This window comes from Ranitomeya variabilis, chromosome 1 (genome assembly GCF_051348905.1).
Source record: "Ranitomeya variabilis isolate aRanVar5 chromosome 1, aRanVar5.hap1, whole genome shotgun sequence".
Taxonomy (NCBI): Eukaryota; Metazoa; Chordata; class Amphibia; order Anura; family Dendrobatidae; genus Ranitomeya; species Ranitomeya variabilis.
In genome coordinates this window covers 1058968664-1058989391 of record NC_135232.1, presented here as the reverse complement: position 1 = coordinate 1058989391, position 20728 = coordinate 1058968664, and the positions used below count along the sequence as shown (strand labels likewise).

Sequence of the window (20728 nt, the reverse complement as noted above, 5' to 3'; positions counted from 1 at the left end):
TTTTTTTTTAATTTTTTTTTTTTTTTGGAACCCTCCCAGCAAATCAAATGAAATGAGGGGATGAGTGAGCAAGAGCGCGAGCTCCCTGTTGAAAAACCATGACCTTGTCTGGGGGGAGATTTACCACCCTTCTGGAAGAATACTGGATCATCCTCAAAAAGGATATCTGCTGGGCTGGAAATGAGGAGTTGTCTAAGTCTAGCCACCAGCCCAGGTGAGAGGGTATCGCAAGTGATATAGACGACCTAGCGTAGTCCTGCAAGGGCGGGTAAACAGTCGGCCAAACAGGGCAGGACGACCACGCCTCTAGGTGCAAGATGACAGCCGCCATGACCCTTGCGAACACCCTGGATGCGGTCCAAAGAACAAGGTCGTGACTTAAATGCCGTTCACGAATGGAAAAGCAAAGGAATTTTTGAAGAGGTTAGACATCCCGAATGTCGATGGATGCCAGAAACTGCACCCTTTTTTGTTGAAGTAGTGGCTGAGCGGATGAGACTCCCTTCGAAGAAGAAAAAGAACCTTGTGAAAAGATTGTTAGAAGTTTGAGGTCCGGGATCGGTCCTACTTCTCGTTCCCCTTTTTAGGAACCAAGATCCCTTAGATCTAGACTGTCCTGGACAACCCTTTCACTGTTGGTCGGGGCTGCGGGAACGTACGATTCTTCGTTAGTCTCCCGCTCAAAAATATGATTGACCAGTTGAACTGTCTTCAGGAAAGGGATACTGGTGTGAATCAAAATAGTTAAGGACTCCAAGCAGGAGACCGTTGCTCTAGCAATCCATGCGGCGGATAGGGAGGTTAAAGGGCTGGACCCGTAGCTGCCAAACGGAACAAACCAGATGTGCTATTTGACAGATCGTGGCATTTTTAATTGAGGACATATCGGGCAGGAATACTGGTAGGTAAACCACAGGAGATTGTACCCGGTTAATCTGCCGAGTGGCAGAATGCGCCGCTGCTTCCAGCAGGTCATTGCAGAGTTAAAAATTAGGAGCCTCGATCCACCATCCTCTTAACAAGGAAGTGGAGAGGGAACATTCGCCTACTTGCATCTTCTGTTAAATAGTGGTGATGCAGAGGGGGGTGCTCAGACGCCCGAAAAAAAGGGGGTGCCTCTGTACATCCACAGAGTTCAGGTCTCCGGGTGGACAGGACAGGTTGTCTGGCGTTAGGCCTGGACCTTCGTGTGCCCATCTGTGGATGGTGTGGGGAAACCGGCGCCCTTTAAAGTGCCTGTTGCCCTTAAAAATCAGACCAGGCATAGCGTCCCACGTAGAGGCTTCTGTCCAGTGAATCGCCTATCCGGACTGGATGGCAAAAGCTCTACGAGGGAGTTTAGGCTGAGGAACTAGTTACACTGGGATAAACTGGGATCAGCGGCAGAGGGCTCCTCATTTATGACCAGTTTCGGTTTGGTCATAGTGCCCTCAAGACCAGGGAATACTGGTCGTGTGCCTTTAAGACCAGGGAATACTGGTCGTGTGCCTTAAAGACCAGGGAATACTGGTCGTGTGCCTTTAAGACCAGGGAATAATGGTCGTGTGCCTTTAAGACCGGGAAATACTGGTCGTGTGCCTTGAAGACCAGGGAATACTGGTCGTGTGCCTTTAAGACCAGGGAATACTGGTCGTGTGCCTTTAGGACCAGGGAATGTTGGACGTGTGCGTTTAAAACCCGGGGATACTTACTGGTCCCGTGTCTTTAAAACCCGGGAATTCTGGTCACGCGCCTTTAAGACCAGGGAATACTGTTCACGCGCCTTTAAGACCAGGGAATACTAGTCACGCGCCTTTAAGACCAGGGAATACTAGTCACGCGCCTTTAAGACCAGGGAATACTAGTCACGTGCCTTTAAGACCAGGGGATACTGGTCACGTACCCTTAAGACCAGGGAATACTGGTCACGTGCCTTTAAGACCAGGGAATACTGGTCACGTGCCTTTAGACCAGGGAATACTGGTCACGAGCCTTTAAGACCAGGGAATACTGGTCACGTGCCTTTAAGACCAGGGAATACTGGTCATGTCCTGCGGGTTTAGGTAAAATCTCGCAGCGAACGAGAAGCGCCAATTCAGGGGGCGCAGCCACAGGCATGACGTGGGCGGAGCCTCGAAACTTCCATGAATAGGCCCCAGCCGGGGCGTAAATTTCTGCAGCCGGCGTCAGTGTAGAAGTTAGGGGTGGTCACCCGTTGCTCGAGAAAATTGAGCGCTTCCGCGTCAGGAGCTAAGCGCCAGGAAAAAATGCTAAGCCGCCTTGAGGCGACACAGTGCGCTTCTGGTGTGCGGACTACACATCGGCCGAAGCCGGGAGCTAAATTTTTTAGCCGGCTGGAGCGTTACCTCAGGGAGGTGGCCACAGGGAAGCCTGAGACTGCCTGTCAATATCCCGCTGCAGAAGCCCATTACTGGCAGGATCCACTTACCAACAGTGCGCGTCCCGGCATGGAGCCGCCGCGGATGTCAGTATTGCAGCGTGGACGGTGCAGGGATAGAGAGATAAACCTCAATCCATCATCCCCTTGTTAGGGAGGTGGAGAGGAACCGTCCGCCTCCTTGCGCCATCCGCTTTCACCGTGGTGGGATAGTGGGGGCTGCCCGGACCATGGAGGGGGGCTTCTGTATATCCACGAAGTTCAGCCCATCGGGACCATGAAGGCACCTTCGTCCCTGAAGGGGATTTCAACTGCGGCCTAGTCCGGCTGAAAAAACCAGGAACTAAATTTATGGAGCCTGCCGGTGGAGCGCGTCGGCGGGCCGCGCGCCGAATGATTGCCGCTGGTGTACCGGCCAGTGGCACCCCCAGGACCGCATCTCCCACACAGTCAGCGTGAGGAAGAATGGCCCCCGAGATCTGCAGGGCGCCTCTCGTCCCAGACGAGAAGCGCCGATATAGGGGGCGGGGTTACGGCCGTGGGAGGGATCTGCCCACTGCGGCCTACTCCAGCTGAGAAGCCGGGGACTAAATTTTCGGCCTGCCTGGCGATGCGCGGCGGCCGCAACGGAGCGACGCTAACCGCCGCAGTTTCCCGACTGCCGGCGCCTCTCTCCAGGGGCTCTGCCGCAAGTACCGCCGGCGCCTGCCCATAGAGGCCACTGCGGCCTACTCCGGCTGAAAAGCCGGGGACTAAATTTCCGGCCTGCCCGGCGGCGTGCGGCGGCGCGGCCGCAAAGCGATCTGGAGCGCAGGAGGGGAACTCCTGATATACTCACAGTCCTGTAATGCAGGTCCCTCTGTACCTGCGCGCTCCATCCTCAACCTCTTCTCTCAATCCATCATCCCCTTGTTAGGTAGGTGGAGAGGTGGGCTCTGCCGCAAGTATGCAACGCCATGTGATGTGGGCCTTGTATGTCGGGCCCCCGGAGAGGAACATTAGAGCCAGGCTCTATGTGCTCGCCGTCTTGCAGGGGGAAGGGAGATCGGGACCAAAGATGGAAACCCGTCGCCCCAGTAAAAATTGGCGTGCTCCAACGTCGCAGGAGAGGGACGGGGAGGTATACTCGCCGTGCTCGCCTGTTGCTGGTTCGGGGGAGAGCGGGTCCCATAAAAAAGGATCCGTCGCCCCCTTCACTCCGTTGAATAAAAAATAAAAATTTACAGAAAAATTAAAATTAAAATAAGAAAGTTGGGGTCTGAAAACAGACCCAAGTGCCTCCTACAGACACTAAGCAAGAACTGGTTAGCTGAGGGCCAGCAGGAGGGTGTATACTGCAGGGGAGGAGCTAACTTTCTTTGTATCACTTAGTGTCCTCCTAGTGGCAAGCAGCATAACACCCACGGTCTGTGTCCCCCAATGAGGCGTAGGAGAAACACTCAGCCTCAGACACTACATCACCTAAATTTTGCACATATTACCTCTTTTCAGAAACTAAAAGTTATTAAAATGTCCATCTTACGCTCAAGTAATGGTCCTGTAGGTGATCATTTAGGCACAACTGCTGTGCCCGTGTGATCATTGTGTGACACCGTGCAGTGACATTTCTGCTCGCACTGTATATGTTCATCATAACAATAGGAAAAGGCGGAAATAACAAATATACTAAAGAATTACATCATTTAGATAATGGCGGCAGTAGATGTACCTCCAGCCAGCACCCAGGGCTGCACTGCTGTCCCGACTAACAGACACACTTGAATCATTCAAGGTCAGCTTTTCCAGCGCACTCTTCAAATTGCTGTATTCTGATTGGTCAACTGGAAACATTCCTGAAACAAAAAGTTAATGAAACCATTAGGGTATGGTTACGCAATTTTCTGAAGTGGATTTCGGAGTGGATTCTGTCCCAAAAACCACATTTAGGGTATGACGACGCTGAATTTTTTTACCATTTCAGAAAAGCTAAGGGGCTGATTCATCAAGTAGTTTGTGTCAGTTTTCTGGTGTAAAACAGATTAAAGGTTAAAAAATGTGGAGTTTTTTTCCCCCATCTGGGTAAGCTTTGCCAACTTTTCGAAAAACGGGCAGAACTTGGGTCAGGAGTGGACATGGCCAGGTGCGCCCAACAAATTCATCAGGATACAGAAATGAGTGACAGGCTCTGACGGCAGTACATTTCATGCGTGGTATACGGAACTAAAATATTCACTAAATTCCCTCTAGCGCGTACTTTATAAATAATGGGGTACAAAACACCAGTCCTGATGAATAGGCCCCTAAGTTTTTGCCACAGTTTGTGTGCAGGGGGCATTTTTTCAAGCAGAAACGCTTCAAGTATTTGCATGCTGCTTCCATTTCCATATAGAAAAAAATAGAACTATGTACACGATACATGTTATTTCTAACTGAAATAATTAGGAAGCTTATTCAAAGAGTATTTTAAGCAGTTTTTCATGTTTTTTTTAAAGCAAAGTCTAGAAAAAAAACTTTTGTGAATATACCCTAAAAGATTCTGAAACTCTACTGGAAAGGCTTCCTATTGATTGTAATGGGAAAACACATCTACAATGCTCTATTTTTCCCCCCTTCACACTGAAAAAAAAACGCATAGACAAAGAAATATGAGATAATTCTACATGAAAAAAAAAGTTCCAATTTCAACCACTGAAAGGTAAGCAGCAGAAAAAGCACTCGATACACAAAAAAGGAGTTAAAATCCATGCAGAAAAACTACCGTATTCTTTTAAGTTAACCTGAAAAATCCACATCAAAATATTGCGTGTGAACTTACCCTGAAGCTATGTGCACATTGTGTCTTTTTCAGGTGGATTCTGCCCGGAAGCCACCTGAAAAAGCAGTGCAAAAACGCCCCATGGAATGAGTGCAATTCACAGCAATATCAAAACCACATTGCTGTGCGCAGGTCGTGTCTTGTCACTTCTAACGGCTTCACCACAAAGTGGTTAAAAGAAGGAACAGGTTCATTCTTAGAGCGGCTTCCTAGCAGAAGTCACCCGCTCTCTATACTTAACAGTATAGGTTAAAAGCTGCGGCGAAACCACCTCATTAAAACGACCATTTGCCTGATTCGGCTTTGCATGGGAAAACGCTGTGGCTGTGCTGATGTCTAAAAGTCTCTGTGTGCACATAGCCTTAAAGTGGTTTTCCAAAAACTCGTGAAGCAGTGGGGAATGTGTTACATTCACAATCCCCTATTCTCACCTCTTTGTTCCCCCCACTGCTCATCACTATTGTTCCCGTAGTCCACAACGGTCTCGGCTTACTTCCTTCAGGCTTTATGTACATCATTGATGTGACTGAGGTACGGGCCTCAGCAGTGAAGCCGACATCTCCAGCACGTGGCTTCTAAGGCCACCGATTAGCTGGAGTGTCCACATGAATGACGTACTGGATGTGGTCACTGCAGGATATTAGCGCGGTCCGTGGGTGCCGCGATTCTCATCATAGGGCGTAGAGTGAGAAGGAACTTTTTTTTTAAATTTCATATGTAATCATTCCTAGATTTCCATCTCTCTGCTATGTTTTTTTTCTTCAGATCACAGAAAACCCCTCTGATGTTAATTGTTTGGGCTTTTCTCATGCGCCGAGCATCACTCATGAGGAAAACAAACTTCAAAGAGCAAATGAGACGAGGCAGTCCATGCATTATGTATGGTGGTGCCCTGTCATTACCAATCCCCTTGCTGCAGCACTCCCTAAATTCCTGACAACCTGGCAAAAACTATGTCAGCGCGTCACGGGGGAGCTGACAAGTCCTGTTGTATAGTGAGGTTCCTTCCTTACATCTCTCCTAAATGATCTGCGCTCCTGTAAAACAGGCCGTGTCTAGGAGATGATGAATGCGGCTGCAGAATAAAGGTTCTCTGCCATTTATCTACTGTGATCATCGTTCCTGATCCAGTCGGGGAGGTGTACCTGGTCGTTACAAGAAATCATACACAAGGGTACAGTGGCTGTGCCAATTATGGATTCTCAATAGAGGTGGCTGTGAATGGTCGCTCTCCACTGAAATGGATGGGAAGTGCATATACTTCATACAACAAAGCACTGGCATTGTCAATTCATCTTCTAGCTGTAGCTTTTGTCTGTGCCATGGTAGCCTTTAGTCTTAAAGGAATTGATAGAGTATTATGCCTGGCACCTGAGGGAGCACTGTTTGGTATACGGCATCCCCTTGAAGAAGCTACACATGTGAAACGCACATTGAGGACAGTGACAACCGAGAACTTATCAGGCACATCATGGGTAAGGCTTAACACTGGTACTCAGGCCCGATGTATGTAGAAGTCACACTACACTTCCTACGCTGTTGTACTGGCATGTTACATGTTTCGGCCATGTGACTGACCATATATTCATTGTTGTTGTGTTTGTCTAATCCCGCATGTCACTCCATCTGGAGGCTGAATCTTGAAGTAAGAGCTCTTGTAATGTGTAATAATGTTTTTTCTTTATATATTATGTAAAGTATATACATATATACTGTATATTTGACAACCGCTTTATGACCCTACGTTGTCCCGTTTTTGGTAATTAGAAGTAGTGGAGTTGCTAAAGCTACATATGGCATTTTGTGTTAGCCTGAGGGGGTATAGATGTGACTGGACTTAGATTTTGACTTTGAGTATTATACTAAGGCAACTATAACACACATCTGTGTCATGTACAGTACAGAATTAGGTATGACAGTTTTAATTTGAAATTAGTTTGTATGTAATCTAGCATGTCCAGGAACAGACCCAATTCACATGCCCTGAAACATGCCATCCACTCTTTTCGAATGGTAGATTCGTTATTATAAGCATTCTGTCAGCACTATAGGGCCTAGGACATCCTCTCACTGCTCAGCATGCTTTGCTTCTGCCACTGCTTATTAAGATGCCTGTTATTAACTGAGAGGTTGCATTTCTGTCTCTGTTATGCCTGAACACAGGTTGACAGGCAGGATCAGAGAGAAAAAGATCGAGCCCCACTTCCGGTAATCCATCTTGCTGCTAAAAAGATGAACTACACTTAATACAGGAGGGAGACGCTAGTGGGCCAATTCTTTTCAGGGGTGAGACAACATCACTTTATTAATTAAACTATGTAAAGGCATTTTTCACATTATCTTTCGACTGAGATCATGTTCAGGGACCATTTAACCCCTTCATGACCCAGCCTATTTTGGCCTTAATGACCTTGCCGTTTTTTGCAATTCTGACCAGTGTCCCTTTATGAGGTAATAACTCAGGAACGCTTCAACGGATCCTAGCGATTCGGAGATTGTTTTTTCGTGACATATTGGGCTTCATGTTAGTGGTAAATTTAGGTCGATAATTTCTGAGTTTATTTGTGAAAAAAACGGAAATTTGGCGAAGATTTTGAAAATTTCGCAATTTTCACATTTTGAATTTTTATTCTGTTAAACCAGAGAGTTATGTGACATAAAATAGTTAATAAATAACATTTCCCACATGTCTACTTTACATCAGCACAATTTTGGAAACAAATTTTTTTTTTGCTAGGAAGTTATAAGGGTTAAAATTTGACCAGTGATTTCTCATTTTTACAACAAAATTTACAAAACCATTTTTTTTAGGGACCACCTCACATTTGAAGTCAGTTTGAGGGTTCTATATGGCTGAAAATACCCAAAAGTGACACCATTCTAAAAACTGCACCCCTCAAGGTGCTCAAAACCAAATTCAAGAAGTTTTTTAACCCTTCAGGTTTTTCACAGCAGCAGAAGCAACATGGAAGTAAAAAATGAACATTTAACTTTATAGTCACAAAAATGATCTTTTAGCAAATTTTTTTTTATTTTCCCAAGGGTAAAAGGAGAAACTGGACCACGAACGTTGTTGTCCAATTTGTCCTTAGTACGCTGATACCTCATATGTGGGGGTAAACCACTGTTTGGGCGCACGGCAGGGCTCGGAAGGGAAGGAGCGCCATTTGACTTTTTGAATGAAAAATTGGCTCCAATCTTTAGCGGACACCATGTCGCGTTTGGAGAGCCCCCGTGTGCCTAAACATTGGAGCTCCCCCACAAGTGACCCCATTTTGGAAACTAGACCCCACAAGGAACTTATCTAGAAGCATAGTGAGCACTTTAAACCCCCAGGTGCTTCACAAATTGATCCGTAAAAATGAAACAGTACTTTTTTTTCACAAAAAAAATTATTTTAGCCTCAATTTTTTCATTTTCACATGGGCAACAGGATAAAATGGATCCTAAAATTTTTTGGACAATTTCTCCTGAGTACACCGATACCTCACATGTGGGGGTAAACCACTGTTTGGGCACATGGTAAGGCTCGGAAGGGAAGGAGCGCCATTTGACTTTTTGAATGAAAAATTATCTCCATCGCTAGCGGACACCATGTCGCGTTTGGAGAGCCCCTGTGTGCCTAAACTTTGGAGCTCCCCTACAAGTGACCCCATTTTGGAAACTAGACCCCCCAAGGAACTTATCTAGATGCATAGTGAGCACTTATAACCCCCAGGTGCTTCACAGAAGTTTATAACGCAGAGCCGTGAAAATAAAAAATAATTTTTCTTTCCTCAAAAATGATTTTTAGCCCAGAATTTTTTATTTTCCCAAGGGTAATAGGAGAAATTGGACCCCAAATGTTGTTGTCCAGTTTGTCCTGAGTACGATGATACCCCATATGTGGGGGTAAACCACTGTTTGGGCGCTCGGCAGGGCTCGGAAGGGAAGGCACGCCATTTGGCTTTTTGAATGGAAAATTAGCTCCAATCATTAGCGGACACCATGTCGCGTTTGGAGAGCCCCTGTGTGCCTAAACATTGGAGCTCCCGCACAAGTGACCCAATTTTGGAAACTAGACCTCCCAAGGAACTAATCTAGATGCGTGGTGAGCACTTTGAACCCCCAAGTGCTTCACAGAAGTTTATAACGCAGAGCCATGAAAATAAAAAATAATTTTTCTTTCCTCAAAAATATTTTTTTAGCCCAGAATTTTTTATTTTTGCAAGGGTAACAGGAGAAATTGGACCCCAAAAGTTGTTGTCCAGTTTCTCCTGAGTACGCTGATACCCCATATGTGGGGGTAAACCACTGTTTGGGCACATGCCGGGGCTCGGAAGGGAAGTAGTGACGTTTTGGAATGCAGACTTTGATGGAATGGTCTGCGGGCATCATGTTACGTTTGCAGAGCCCCTGATATGCCTAAACAGTAGAAACCCCCCACAAGTGACCCCATTTTGGAAACTAGACCCCCAAGGAACTTATCTAGATGTGTGGTGAGCACGTTCAACCCCCAAGTGCTTCACAGAAGTTTACAACGCAGAGCCGTGAAAATAAAAAATCATTTTTCTTTCCTCAAAAAAGATGTTTTAGCAAGCAATTTTTTATTTTCACAAGGGTAACAGGAGAAATTGGACCCCAATATTTGTTGCCCAGTTTGTTGTGAGTGTGCTGGTACCCCATATGTGGGGGTAAACCACTGTTTGGGCGCACGTCAGGGCTCGGAAGGGAAGTAGTGACATTTGAAATGCAGACTTTGATGGAATGGTCTGCGGGCATCACGTTGCAATTGCAGAGCCCCTGATGTGCCTAAACAGTAGAAACACCCCACAAGTGACCCCATTTTGGAAACTAGACCCCCGAAGGAACTTATCTAGATGTGTGGTGAGCACTTTCAACCCCCAAGTGCTTCACAGAAGTTTATAACGCAGAGCCGTGAAAATAAAAAATAATTGTTCTTTCCTCAAAAATTATGTTTTAGCAAGTAATTTTTTATTTTTGCAAGGGTAACAGGAGAAATTGGACCCCAACAGTTGTTGCCCAGTTTGTCCTGAGTACGCTGGTACCCCAAATGTGGGGGTAAACCACTGTTTGGGCGCATGTCGGGGCTTGGAAGGGAGGGAGCACCATTTGACTTTTTGAACGCAAGATTGGCTGGAATCAATGGTGGCGCCATGTTGCGTTTGGAGACCCCTGATGTGCCTAAACAGTGGAAACCCCTCAATTCTAACTTCAACACTAACGCCAACACACCCCTAATCCTAATCCCAACTGTAGCCATAACCCTAATCACAACCCTAACCCCAACACACCCCTAACCACAACCCTAACCCCAACAAACCCGTAACCCTAATTCCAACCCTATCCCTAATCCTAACCCTAATCCCAACCCTAACCCTAATCCCAACCCTAACCACAACTGTAACCCCAACACACCCCTAACCCTATCCGTAACCCTAACCACAAGCCTAATCTTAACCCTATTTCCAACCCTAGCCCTAATTCCAACCCTAACTCTAATTCCAACCCTAACCCTAAGGCTATGTGCCCACGTTGCGGATTCGTGTGAGATTCTTCCGCACGATTTTTGAAAAATCTGCAGGTAAAAGGCACTACGTTTTACCTGCGGATTTACAGCAGATTTCCAGTGTTTTTTTGTGCGGATTTCACCTGCGGATTCCTATTGAGGAACAGGTGTAAAACGCTGCGGAATCCGCACAAAGAATGGACATGCTGCGGAAAATACAACGCAGCGTTTCTGCACGGAATTTTCCGCACCATGGGCACAGCGGATTTGGTTTTCCATAGGTGTACATGGTACTGTAAACCTGATGGAAAACTGCTACGAATTTGCAGCGGCCAATCCGCTGCGGATCCACGGCCAATCCGCTGCGGATCCGCAGCCAAATCCGCACTGTGTGCACATGCCATAACCCTAACCCTACCTGTAACCCTAACCCTAGTTCTAACCCTAACCCTAGTGGAAAAAGAAAAAAAAATATTTTCTTTATTTTATTATTGTCCCTACCTATGGGGGTGATAAAGGGGGGGGTTTATTATTTTTTTTATTTTGATCGCTGTGATAGAACCTACCACAGCGATCAAAATGTACTTGTAACGAATCTGCCGGCCGGCAGATTCGGCGGGCGCACTGAGCATGCACCCGCCATTTTGGAAGATGGCGGCGCCCATGGAGAAGACGGACCGACACCGGGAGCCTCGGTAAGTATAAGGGGGGGGAGATCGGGGCACGGGGGGGGGGGGGGGGGGGGGCGTCAGAGCACGGGGGGGTGACATAGGAGCACGGGGGGGGGGCGGACAGGAGGACGGGGGAGCGGAGCACAGGACGGAGGGGACTACGGGACAGATCGGTGGCTTGGGGAAGCGATCGGTGGGGTGGGGGGGGGTCACTTCAGTATTTCCAGCCATGGCCGATGATATTGCAGCATCGGCCATGGCTGGATTGTAATATTTCACCAGTTTTTTAGGTGAAATATTACAAATCGCTCTGATTGGAAGTTTCACTTTCAACAGCCAATCAGAGCGATCGTAGCCACGGGGGGGGTGAAGCCACCCCCCCTGGGCTGAAGCACCACTCCCCCTGTCCCTGCAGATCGGGTGAAATTGGAGTTAACCCTTTCACCCGATCTGCAGGGACGCGATCATTCCATGACGCATACGCTGCGTCACAGGTCGGATTGGCACCGACTTTCATGACGCAGCGTATGCGTCAAAGGTCGGGAAGGGGTTAATTATATATATTTGGACTCCACTCACCAGCAAACACCATGGGTTTCGCAGGCTTAAAGCCAGGCAGAGGCTCCACCGGCTGCTTCAGTAGATGCAGAGTGTCTCCTATTTGTGCTTCCTGAACGTCTTTCATCCCAGCGATTAGGTAACCTACTTGCCCAGCATATCTTGGAACAATGAATGTAATTAGAATATGTTATCACAATTGGTGCAGATCAAATTGTACATTGGATATCAGGTTCATATGCACCATAAAAGCAGGTAACAAACGCTCAGACAGCCAGCACTGCAGGAGTTCACTACAGCTACAGTTGTGTGAATTAGTGTTTGTCCCTTTCCTGATTTCCTATTCTTTTGCATGTTTCTCACACTTAAATGTTTCAGATCACCAAAAAAAAAATGTAAATACATTAGACAAAGAACACAAGCAGAGACAAAATTTAGTTTTTAAATGAAGCTCTTGATTATTAAGGGATAAAGAAATCCAAACCTACAGGTCCCTGCGTGAAAAGGTTATTGCCCCTTAAACTTAATAACTTGTTGGGCCACCCTTAGGAGCAACAACTGCAATCAAGTGTTCGTGATAACTGGTTTTACAACACTCTGGAGGAATTTTGGCCCACTCATCTTTGCAGAATTATTGTATTTCGGAGCCTTTTTTAAGGTCTTGCCGCAGCATTCTCAATCAGATAAAAAGGCCAGTACTTTGACTAGGCCACTCCAAAGTCTTAATTTTGTTTTTCTTAAGCCATTCAGAGGTGGACTGGCTGGTGGGTTATGCAACAGGTCAATGATCCAAAACACAAGTACACTTCAGCTTGAGGTCATAAACAGATGGACCAACATTCTCCTTCAGGATTTTTTTGGTATACAGCAGAATTAAGGGTCCCATTTGCCCAGCAAGTCTTCCAGGTCCTGAAGCAGCAAAACAGCCCCAGACCATCACACTACCACCACCGTATTTTACTGTTGGTATAATGTTCCTTTTCTGAAATGCTGTGTTATTTCTATGCCAGAAGTAATGGGACATTCACCTTCCAAAAAGTTCAACTTTTGTCTTGTTAGTCCACAGAGTATTCTCCCAAAAGTCTTTGGGATCATCATGATGTTTTCTGGCAAAACTGAGATGAGCCTTTATGTTCTTATTGCTCAGCAGTGGTGTTTCACTTGGAACCCTGCTATGCAGGTCATTTTTGCCCAGTCTCCATCTCATGGTAGAGTCCTGAAAACCGACCTTAACTGAGGCAAGCAAGGCCTGCACTTCTTTGTATGTTTTAGAGGGGTCTTTTGTGACCTCTTGGATGAGTCGTTGCTACGCTCTTGGTGAAATTTTGCTCAGCCAGCCAATCATGGGAAGGTTCACCACTGTTCCATGTTTTCACCATTTGTGGAGTCCCAAAGCTTTAGAATAGCTTTATAACCTTTTCCAAACCGATTGATCTCAATTACTTTGTTTCTCATTTGTACCAAAATTTCTTAGGATCATGGCATGATGTCTAGCTTTTAAGGAATCTTTTGGTGTACTTCACGTTGTCATGCAAATCCTATTTAAGTGATTTCTTGATTGAGAACGGGTGTGGCAATATTCAGGCCTGGGAATTTGAACTTAGCTTCCCAAAGACATGATAAACCACAATTAAAACATAAATTAAGGGGGGATGGAGAAATCACTTTTAAACACAGGTCCCTGTAGGTTTGGATTTCTTTTTCCCTTAAAAAATAGAGAGCTTCATTTAAAAACTGCATTTTGTATTTACTGACCATAACACACAGCCACAACAGAGTTTGATTGAATGCCATTAAAAAAAAAAAAGTCTAGAAATTTGCAGAACATTTCATTACATAATGACAACATTTTATTTGCTTTAAAAACAGAATTCTCCTTTAGTTCTGCTCATAGTGCTGTGGCATAAACGCTGGGCATCACACATGCACGTATTGTAGCACAAAAGCGGCACCGACAGGAGCGTCATTACTGGCTGCAGGATCAGAGTGCCATCTGGTGGCATTAATGGAATATTCATCATGTGCTAAAGTATCGATCTACTACAGTATATCCTACACAGGGCCGTACACAATGTTAAATGCATTGCATATTGAGCAGATAGACTTTAAGAAGGGTTTTTACGTCTTTATATATTTATTTATTTTTTTAAGGCTCAGAACGCTATAAAAAACCAAAGAAACAAAAGAAGTCATGCTTGCCTCCTGGACCAGCTTCAATCTACGCAGACCCTTGGGTGACAGAGTCCATGTGGGCCAATCTTCGCTTACATTTTTTTTTTTTATCCTCGCCTTCTAAAAGTTATAACTTTTTTGTATTCTTCAGTCGATAGAGCTGTATCTGGGCCTGTTTTTTTGCAGCAAGAGCTGTAGTTTCTATCTTTAGTATTTTCTGATGTCTTTTTATTAAAAACATTTTTGGAGAAGCAAAGTGTTATAAAGCAAAAAAAAAAAAAAAAAAATGATTCTGCCGTTTACATTTTTTTCCTTTTATTTTTTCTTCATTTTGCAATTCACTATTCGGGACGTATATTAAGATATTATATTAGTTTTAGCAGTAACACATGCAGTTATGCCAAAAATGATCTTATTCTTTTTCTATGTACGGTACTTTATGAAACGGGATAATTTAAGTTTGTATATTTACTTCTAAAACATATCTATCTATCCATATCTATCTATCTATCTATATATATATATATATATATATATATATATATATATATATCTAGCACGTGCTTATTCTCAAACTTAGAATATCATCAAAAAGTTAATTTATTTCAGTTCTTCAATACTAAAAGTGAAACTCACTATATAGAGTCATTACGGAGTGATCCATTTCAAGAACTGAAATAAATTAACTTTTTATGATATTCTAATTTAGTGAGAGGCACGTGTGTGTGTGTGTATTATATATATAATTTACATACACACACGAACATGCATTATATATATTTCTATACCCACACGTATGTATAATATATTTTATATGTTGGCCAAGACAGAGGTAAAGGCTAAGAAAATGAATAAAACTTACAGTTTTTCGGCTGGCACTTCCTCTGGGGTCAGTATGCCAACCTCATTTACTTCATAGCACTTGCCGGAGTGGGCAGACACGATTTTATTACCCTTACACACGTCCCCTCCACACAGGGCGATGCTGGCCACAACGCCTCTGTAGTGATCAAACGTGGAGTCAAACAGCAGGGCTTTAAGCGGGCTGCCCTTTTCAATCTTGGGACTAAAACACAGAAATAAGACATCTTGTTATAGGGGGATCAGTAGCCAGAGTCCTTTAAACTCCCTCTAAATGGTCCGAAACGGAAACTGTAGGAACAATAAAATCTGCTTAGGGTTCAGCAAACGTACAGTCAAGGGTATGACAAAATTTCTACCACTAATATGCATACTGACGTGGAGTGGATCCACACGCAGATGAGCACTATTCTTTGGGTGCAGATGCACCATCTTTTCCAAAAGCTATCTGGGAACATACTACTCCTTCATTCAGATTCTAAGTGGCTCTGCAGCGCATCTGTGCAGAGCGAGCTGTCCATCAACATTCCAGGTGTTGTGAATTTGCTTTTTGCTCCCTCTAGTGGTTACTAGTTTTTTGACTCTGGTTTTTCTGTCATTCCTTTTATCCGCACCTGGGTCGTTAGTTAGGGGTGTTGCTATATAAGCTCCCTAGACCTTCAGTTCAATGCCTGGCAACGTAGTTATCAGAGCTAGTCTGCTGTGCTCTTGTCTACTGATCCTGGTTCCAGTTATATCAGCTAAGTCTGCCTTTTGCTTTTTGCTATTTGTTTTGTTTTTGTATTTTTGTCCAGCTTGTTCCAAATCTATATCCTGACCTTTGCTGGAAGCTCTAGGGGGCTGGTGTTCTCCCCCCGGACCGTTAGACGGTTCGGGGGTTCTTGAATTTCCAGTGTGGATTTTGATAGGGTTTTTGTTGACCATATAAGTTACCTTTCTTTATTCTGCTATCAGTAAGCGGGCCTCTCTGTGCTAAACCTGGTTCATTTCTGTGTTTGTCATTTCCTCTTACCTAACCGTCATTATTTGTGGGGGGCTTCTATCCAGCTTTGGGGTCCCCTTCTCTGGAGGCAAGAAAGGTCTTTGTTTTCCTCTACTAGGGGTAGCTAGATTCTCCGGCTGGCGCGTGTCATCTAGAATCAACGTAGGAATGATCCCCGGCTACTTCTAGTGTTGGCGTTAGGAGTAGATATATGGTCAACCCAGTTACCACTGCCCTATGAGCTGGATTTTTGTATTCTGCAGACTTCCACGTTCCTCTGAGACCCTCGCCATTGGGGTCATAACAGTTTGCCAGGCCAGTATTAAATGTTTAATGCATTGCAGAAGAGGGATTATAAGAAAGAAGATTCTGAGTTTTTTTTTTTTTTTTTTTTTCTCTTCTTCCCCTTTACCTCAGAGTGGCTATGCTTGCTGCAGACATGAATGTCCAGACCTTGATTACAAGTGTGGACCAGCTGGCTACTCGTGTGCAGGGCATACAAGACTATGTTATCAGAAATCCTAGGTCAGAACCTAAAATACCGATTCCTGAACTGTTTTCCGGAGACAGGTTTAAGTTTAGGAATTTCGTGAATAATTGTAAATTGTTTTTGTCCCTGAGACCCTGTTCATCTGGAGATTCTGCTCAGCAAGTAAAGATTGTTATTTCGTTCTTACGGGGCGACCCTCAGGATTGGGCTTTTTCGCTGGCGCCAGGAGATCCGGCATTGGCTGATCTTGATGCGTTTTTTCTGGCGCTCGGTTTACTTTATGAGGAACCCAATCTTGAGATTCAGGCAGAAAAGGCCTTGCTGGCTATGTCTCAGGGGCAGGACGAGGCTGAAGTGTATTGCCAAAAATTTCGGAAATGGTCCGTGCTGACACATTGGAACGAGTGTGCACTGGCCGCTAATTTTAGAAATGGCCTTTCTGAAGCCATTAAGAATGTTATGGTGGGTTTTCCCATTCCCACAGGTCTGAATGATACTATGGCACTGGCTATTCAAATTGACCGGCGGTTGCGGGAGCGCAAAACCGCAAATTCCCTCATGGTGTTGTCTGAACAGACACCTAATTCGGTGCAATGTGATAGAAAAACCGCAAATTCCCTCATGGTGTTGTCTGAACAGACACCTGATTTAATGCAATGTGATAGAATCCTGACTAGAAATGAGCGGAAAATTCATAGACGCCGGAATGGCTTGTGCTACTACTGTGGTGATTCTACACATGTTATCTCAGCATGCTCTAAACGTATAGCTAAGGTTGTTAGTCCTGTCACCGTTGGTAATTTGCAACCTAAATTTATTCTGTCTGTAACTTTGATTTGCTCACTGTCATCTTATCCTGTCATGGCGTTTGTAGATTCAGGTGCTGCCCTGAGTCTCATGGATCTCTCATTTGCTAAGCGCTGTGGTTTTACTCTTGAACCATTAGAAAATCCTATTCCTCTTAGGGGTATTGATGCTACACCATTGGCAGCAAATAAACCGCAGTATTGGACACAGGTTACCATGTGCATGACTCCTGAACACCGCGAGGTGATACGTTTCCTGGTTTTACATAAAATGCATGATTTGGTTGTTTTAGGGCTGCCATGGTTACAGACCCATAATCCAGTCCTGGACTGGAAGGCTATGTCAGTCTCAAGTTGGGGCTGTCGTGGTATTCATGGGGATTCCCTGCCTGTGTCTATTGCTTCTTCTACGCCTTCGGAAGTTCCGGAGTATTTGTCTGATTATCAGGATGTCTTCAGTGAGTCTGAGTCCAGTGCACTGCCTCCTCATAGGGACTGTGACTGTGCTATAGATTTGATCCCAGGCAGTAAATTTCCTAAGGGAAGACTGTTTAATCTGTCGGTACCTGAACATACCGCTATGCGTTCATATATCAAGGAGTCTCTGGAAAAAGGACATATTCGTCCGTCTTCTTCCCCTCTTGGTGCGGGATTCTTTTTTGTGGCAAAAAAGGACGGATCTTTGAGACCTTGTATTGATTATCGGCTTTTAAATAAGATCACTGTCAAATTTCAGTATCCTTTACCGCTGTTGTCTGACTTGTTTGCCCGGATTAAGGGTGCCAAGTGGTTCACCAAGATAGACCTTCGTGGTGCGTACAACCTTGTGCGCATTAAGCAAGGTGATGAATGGAAAACCGCATTCAATACGCCCGAAGGTCATTTTGAGTACTTGGTGATGCCTTTTGGGCTCTCCAATGCGCCTTCAGTTTTTCAGTCCTTTATGCATGACATTTTCCGGAAGTATCTGGATAAATTTTTGATTGTTTATCTGGATGATATTTTGGTTTTTTCTGATAATTGGGATTCGCATGTGGAGCAGGTCAGGTTGGTCTTTAAAATTTTGCGTGAAAATTCTTTGTTTGTCAAGGGCTCAAAGTGTCTCTTTGGTGTACAGAAGGTTCCCTTTTTGGGGTTCATTTTTTCCCCTTCTGCTGTGGAGATGGACCCAGTCAAGGTCCGAGCTATTCTTGATTGGACTCAGCCCTCGTCAGTTAAGAGTCTTCAGAAGTTCTTGGGCTTCGCTAACTTCTACCGTCGTTTTATCGCTAATTTTTCTAGCATTGTGAAACCTTTGACGGATATGACCAAGAAGGGCTCCGATGTAGCTAACTGGGCTCCTGCTGCCGTGGAGGCTTTCCAGGAGTTGAAACGCCGGTTTACTTCGGCGCCTGTTTTGTGCCAGCCTGACGTCTCACTTCCCTTTCAGGTTGAGGTGGATGCTTCGGAGATTGGGGCAGGGGCCGTTTTGTCGCAGAGAGGCCCTGGTTGCTCTGTTATGAAGCCTTGTGCCTTTTTCTCTAGGAAATTTTCGCCTGCCGAGCGAAATTATGATGTGGGCAATCGGGAGTTGTTGGCCATGAAATGGGCATTTGAGGAGTGGCGTCATTGGCTCGAGGGTGCTAAGCATCGTGTGGTGGTCTTGACTGATCACAAAAATCTGATGTATCTCGAGTCTGCTAAACGCCTTAATCCGAGACAGGCCCGCTGGTCATTGTTTTTCTCCCGCTTTGATTTTGTTGTCTCGTATTTACCAGGTTCAAAGAATGTGAAGGCCGATGCTCTTTCTAGGAGCTTTGTGCCTGATGCTCCTGGAGTCGCTGATCCTGTTGGTATTCTTAAAGATGGAGTTATCTTGTCAGCTATTTCTCCGGATCTGCGACGTGTGTTGCAGAGATTTCAGGCTGATAGGCCTGAGTCTTGTCCACCTGACAGACTGTTTGTCCCGGATAAGTGGACCAGCAGAGTCATTTCCGAGGTTCATTCCTCGGTGTTGGCAGGTCACCCGGGAATTTTTGGCACCAGAGATCTGGTGGCCAGGTCCTTTTGGTGGCCTTCCTTGTCAAGGGATGTGCGGTCATTTGTGCAGTCCTGTGGGACTTGTGCTCGAGCTAAGCCTTGCTGTTCTCGTGCCAGCGGTTTGCTCTTGCCCTTGCCTGTCCCGAAGAGACCTTGGACACATATCTCCATGGATTTCATTTCTGATCTTCCGCTATCTCAGGGCATGTCCGTTATCTGGGTGATATGTGATCGCTTCTCCAAGATGGTCCATTTGGTTCCTTTGCCTAAGCTGCCTTCCTCTTCCGATCTGGTTCCTGTGTTTTTCCAGAACGTGGTTCGTTTGCACGGCATCCCTGAGAATATTGTGTCAGACAGAGGATCCCAGTTCGTTTCCAGGTTCTGGCGATCCTTTTGTAGTAGGATGGGCATTGATTTGTCGTTTTCGTCTGCTTTCCATCCTCAGACTAATGGACAGACGGAGCGAACCAATCAGACTTTGGAGGCTTATTTGAGGTGTTTTGTCTCTGCTGATCAGGACGATTGGGTGACATTCTTGCCGTTGGCTGAGTTTGCCCTTAATAATCGGGCTAGTTCCGCCACCTTGGTTTCGCCTTTTTTCTGCAACTCTGGTTTCCATCCTCGCTTTTCTTCGGGTCATGTGGAGCCTTCTGACTGTCCTGGGGTGGATTCTGTGGTGGATAGGTTGCAGCAGATCTGGAATCATGTGGTGGACAACTTGAAGTTGTCACAGGAGAAGGCTCAGCGCTTTGCCAACCGCCGCCGCGGTGTGGGTCCCCGACTACGCGTTGGGGATTTGGTATGGCTTTCTTCCCGCTTTGTTCCTATGAAGGTCTCCTCTCCCAAATTTAAACCTCGTTTTATTGGGCCTTACAAGATATTGGAAATCCTTAATCCTGTATCTTTTCGTCTGGATCTTCCTGTGTCGTTTGCTATTCACAATGTATTTCATAGGTCCTTGTTGCGGCGGTACATTGTGCCTGTAGTTCCTTCTGCTGAGCCTCCTGCTCCGGTGTTGGTTGAGGGCGAGTTGGAGTACGTGGTGGAGAAGATCTTGGATTCTCGCCTCTCCAGGCGGAGGCTTCAGTACCTGGTCAAGTGGAAGGGCTATGGTCAGGAGGATAATTCCTGGGTGGTCGCCTCTGATGTTCATGCGGCCGATTTAGTTCGTGCCTTTCATGCCGCTCATCCTGATCGCCCTGGTGGTCGTGGTGAGGGTTCGGTGACCCCTCACTAAGGGGGGGGTACTGTTGTGAATTTGCTTTTTGCTCCCTCTAGTGGTTACTAGTTTTTTGACTCTGGTTTTTCTGTCATTCCTTTTATCCGCACCTGGGTCGTTAGTTAGGGGTGTTGCTATATAAGCTCCCTGGACCTTCAGTTCAATGCCTGGCAACGTAGTTATCAGAGCTAGTCTGCTGTGCTCTTGTCTACTGATCCTGGTTCCAGTTATATCAGCTAAGTCTGCCTTTTGCTTTTTGCTATTTGTTTT

The 20728-nt window shown here is 45.5% G+C and overlaps 1 protein-coding gene across 4 annotated transcripts in view; it reads right to left on the bottom strand.

The window, feature by feature from the left end:
* GUF1 (GTP binding elongation factor GUF1) overlaps positions 1-20728 on the bottom strand; it is a 73116-nt gene that overhangs the window by 29189 nt on the left and 23199 nt on the right. For all 4 annotated transcript variants that reach the window (XM_077279823.1, XM_077279824.1, XM_077279825.1 and 1 more), the window contains exons 9-11: positions 14944-15147; positions 11931-12070; positions 4086-4209 (exon numbers count right to left, since the gene is read on the bottom strand). In XM_077279823.1, the coding sequence (XP_077135938.1) occupies positions 4086-4209; positions 11931-12070; positions 14944-15147 (468 nt within the window). The remainder of the gene's footprint in view (positions 1-4085; positions 4210-11930; positions 12071-14943; positions 15148-20728) is intronic.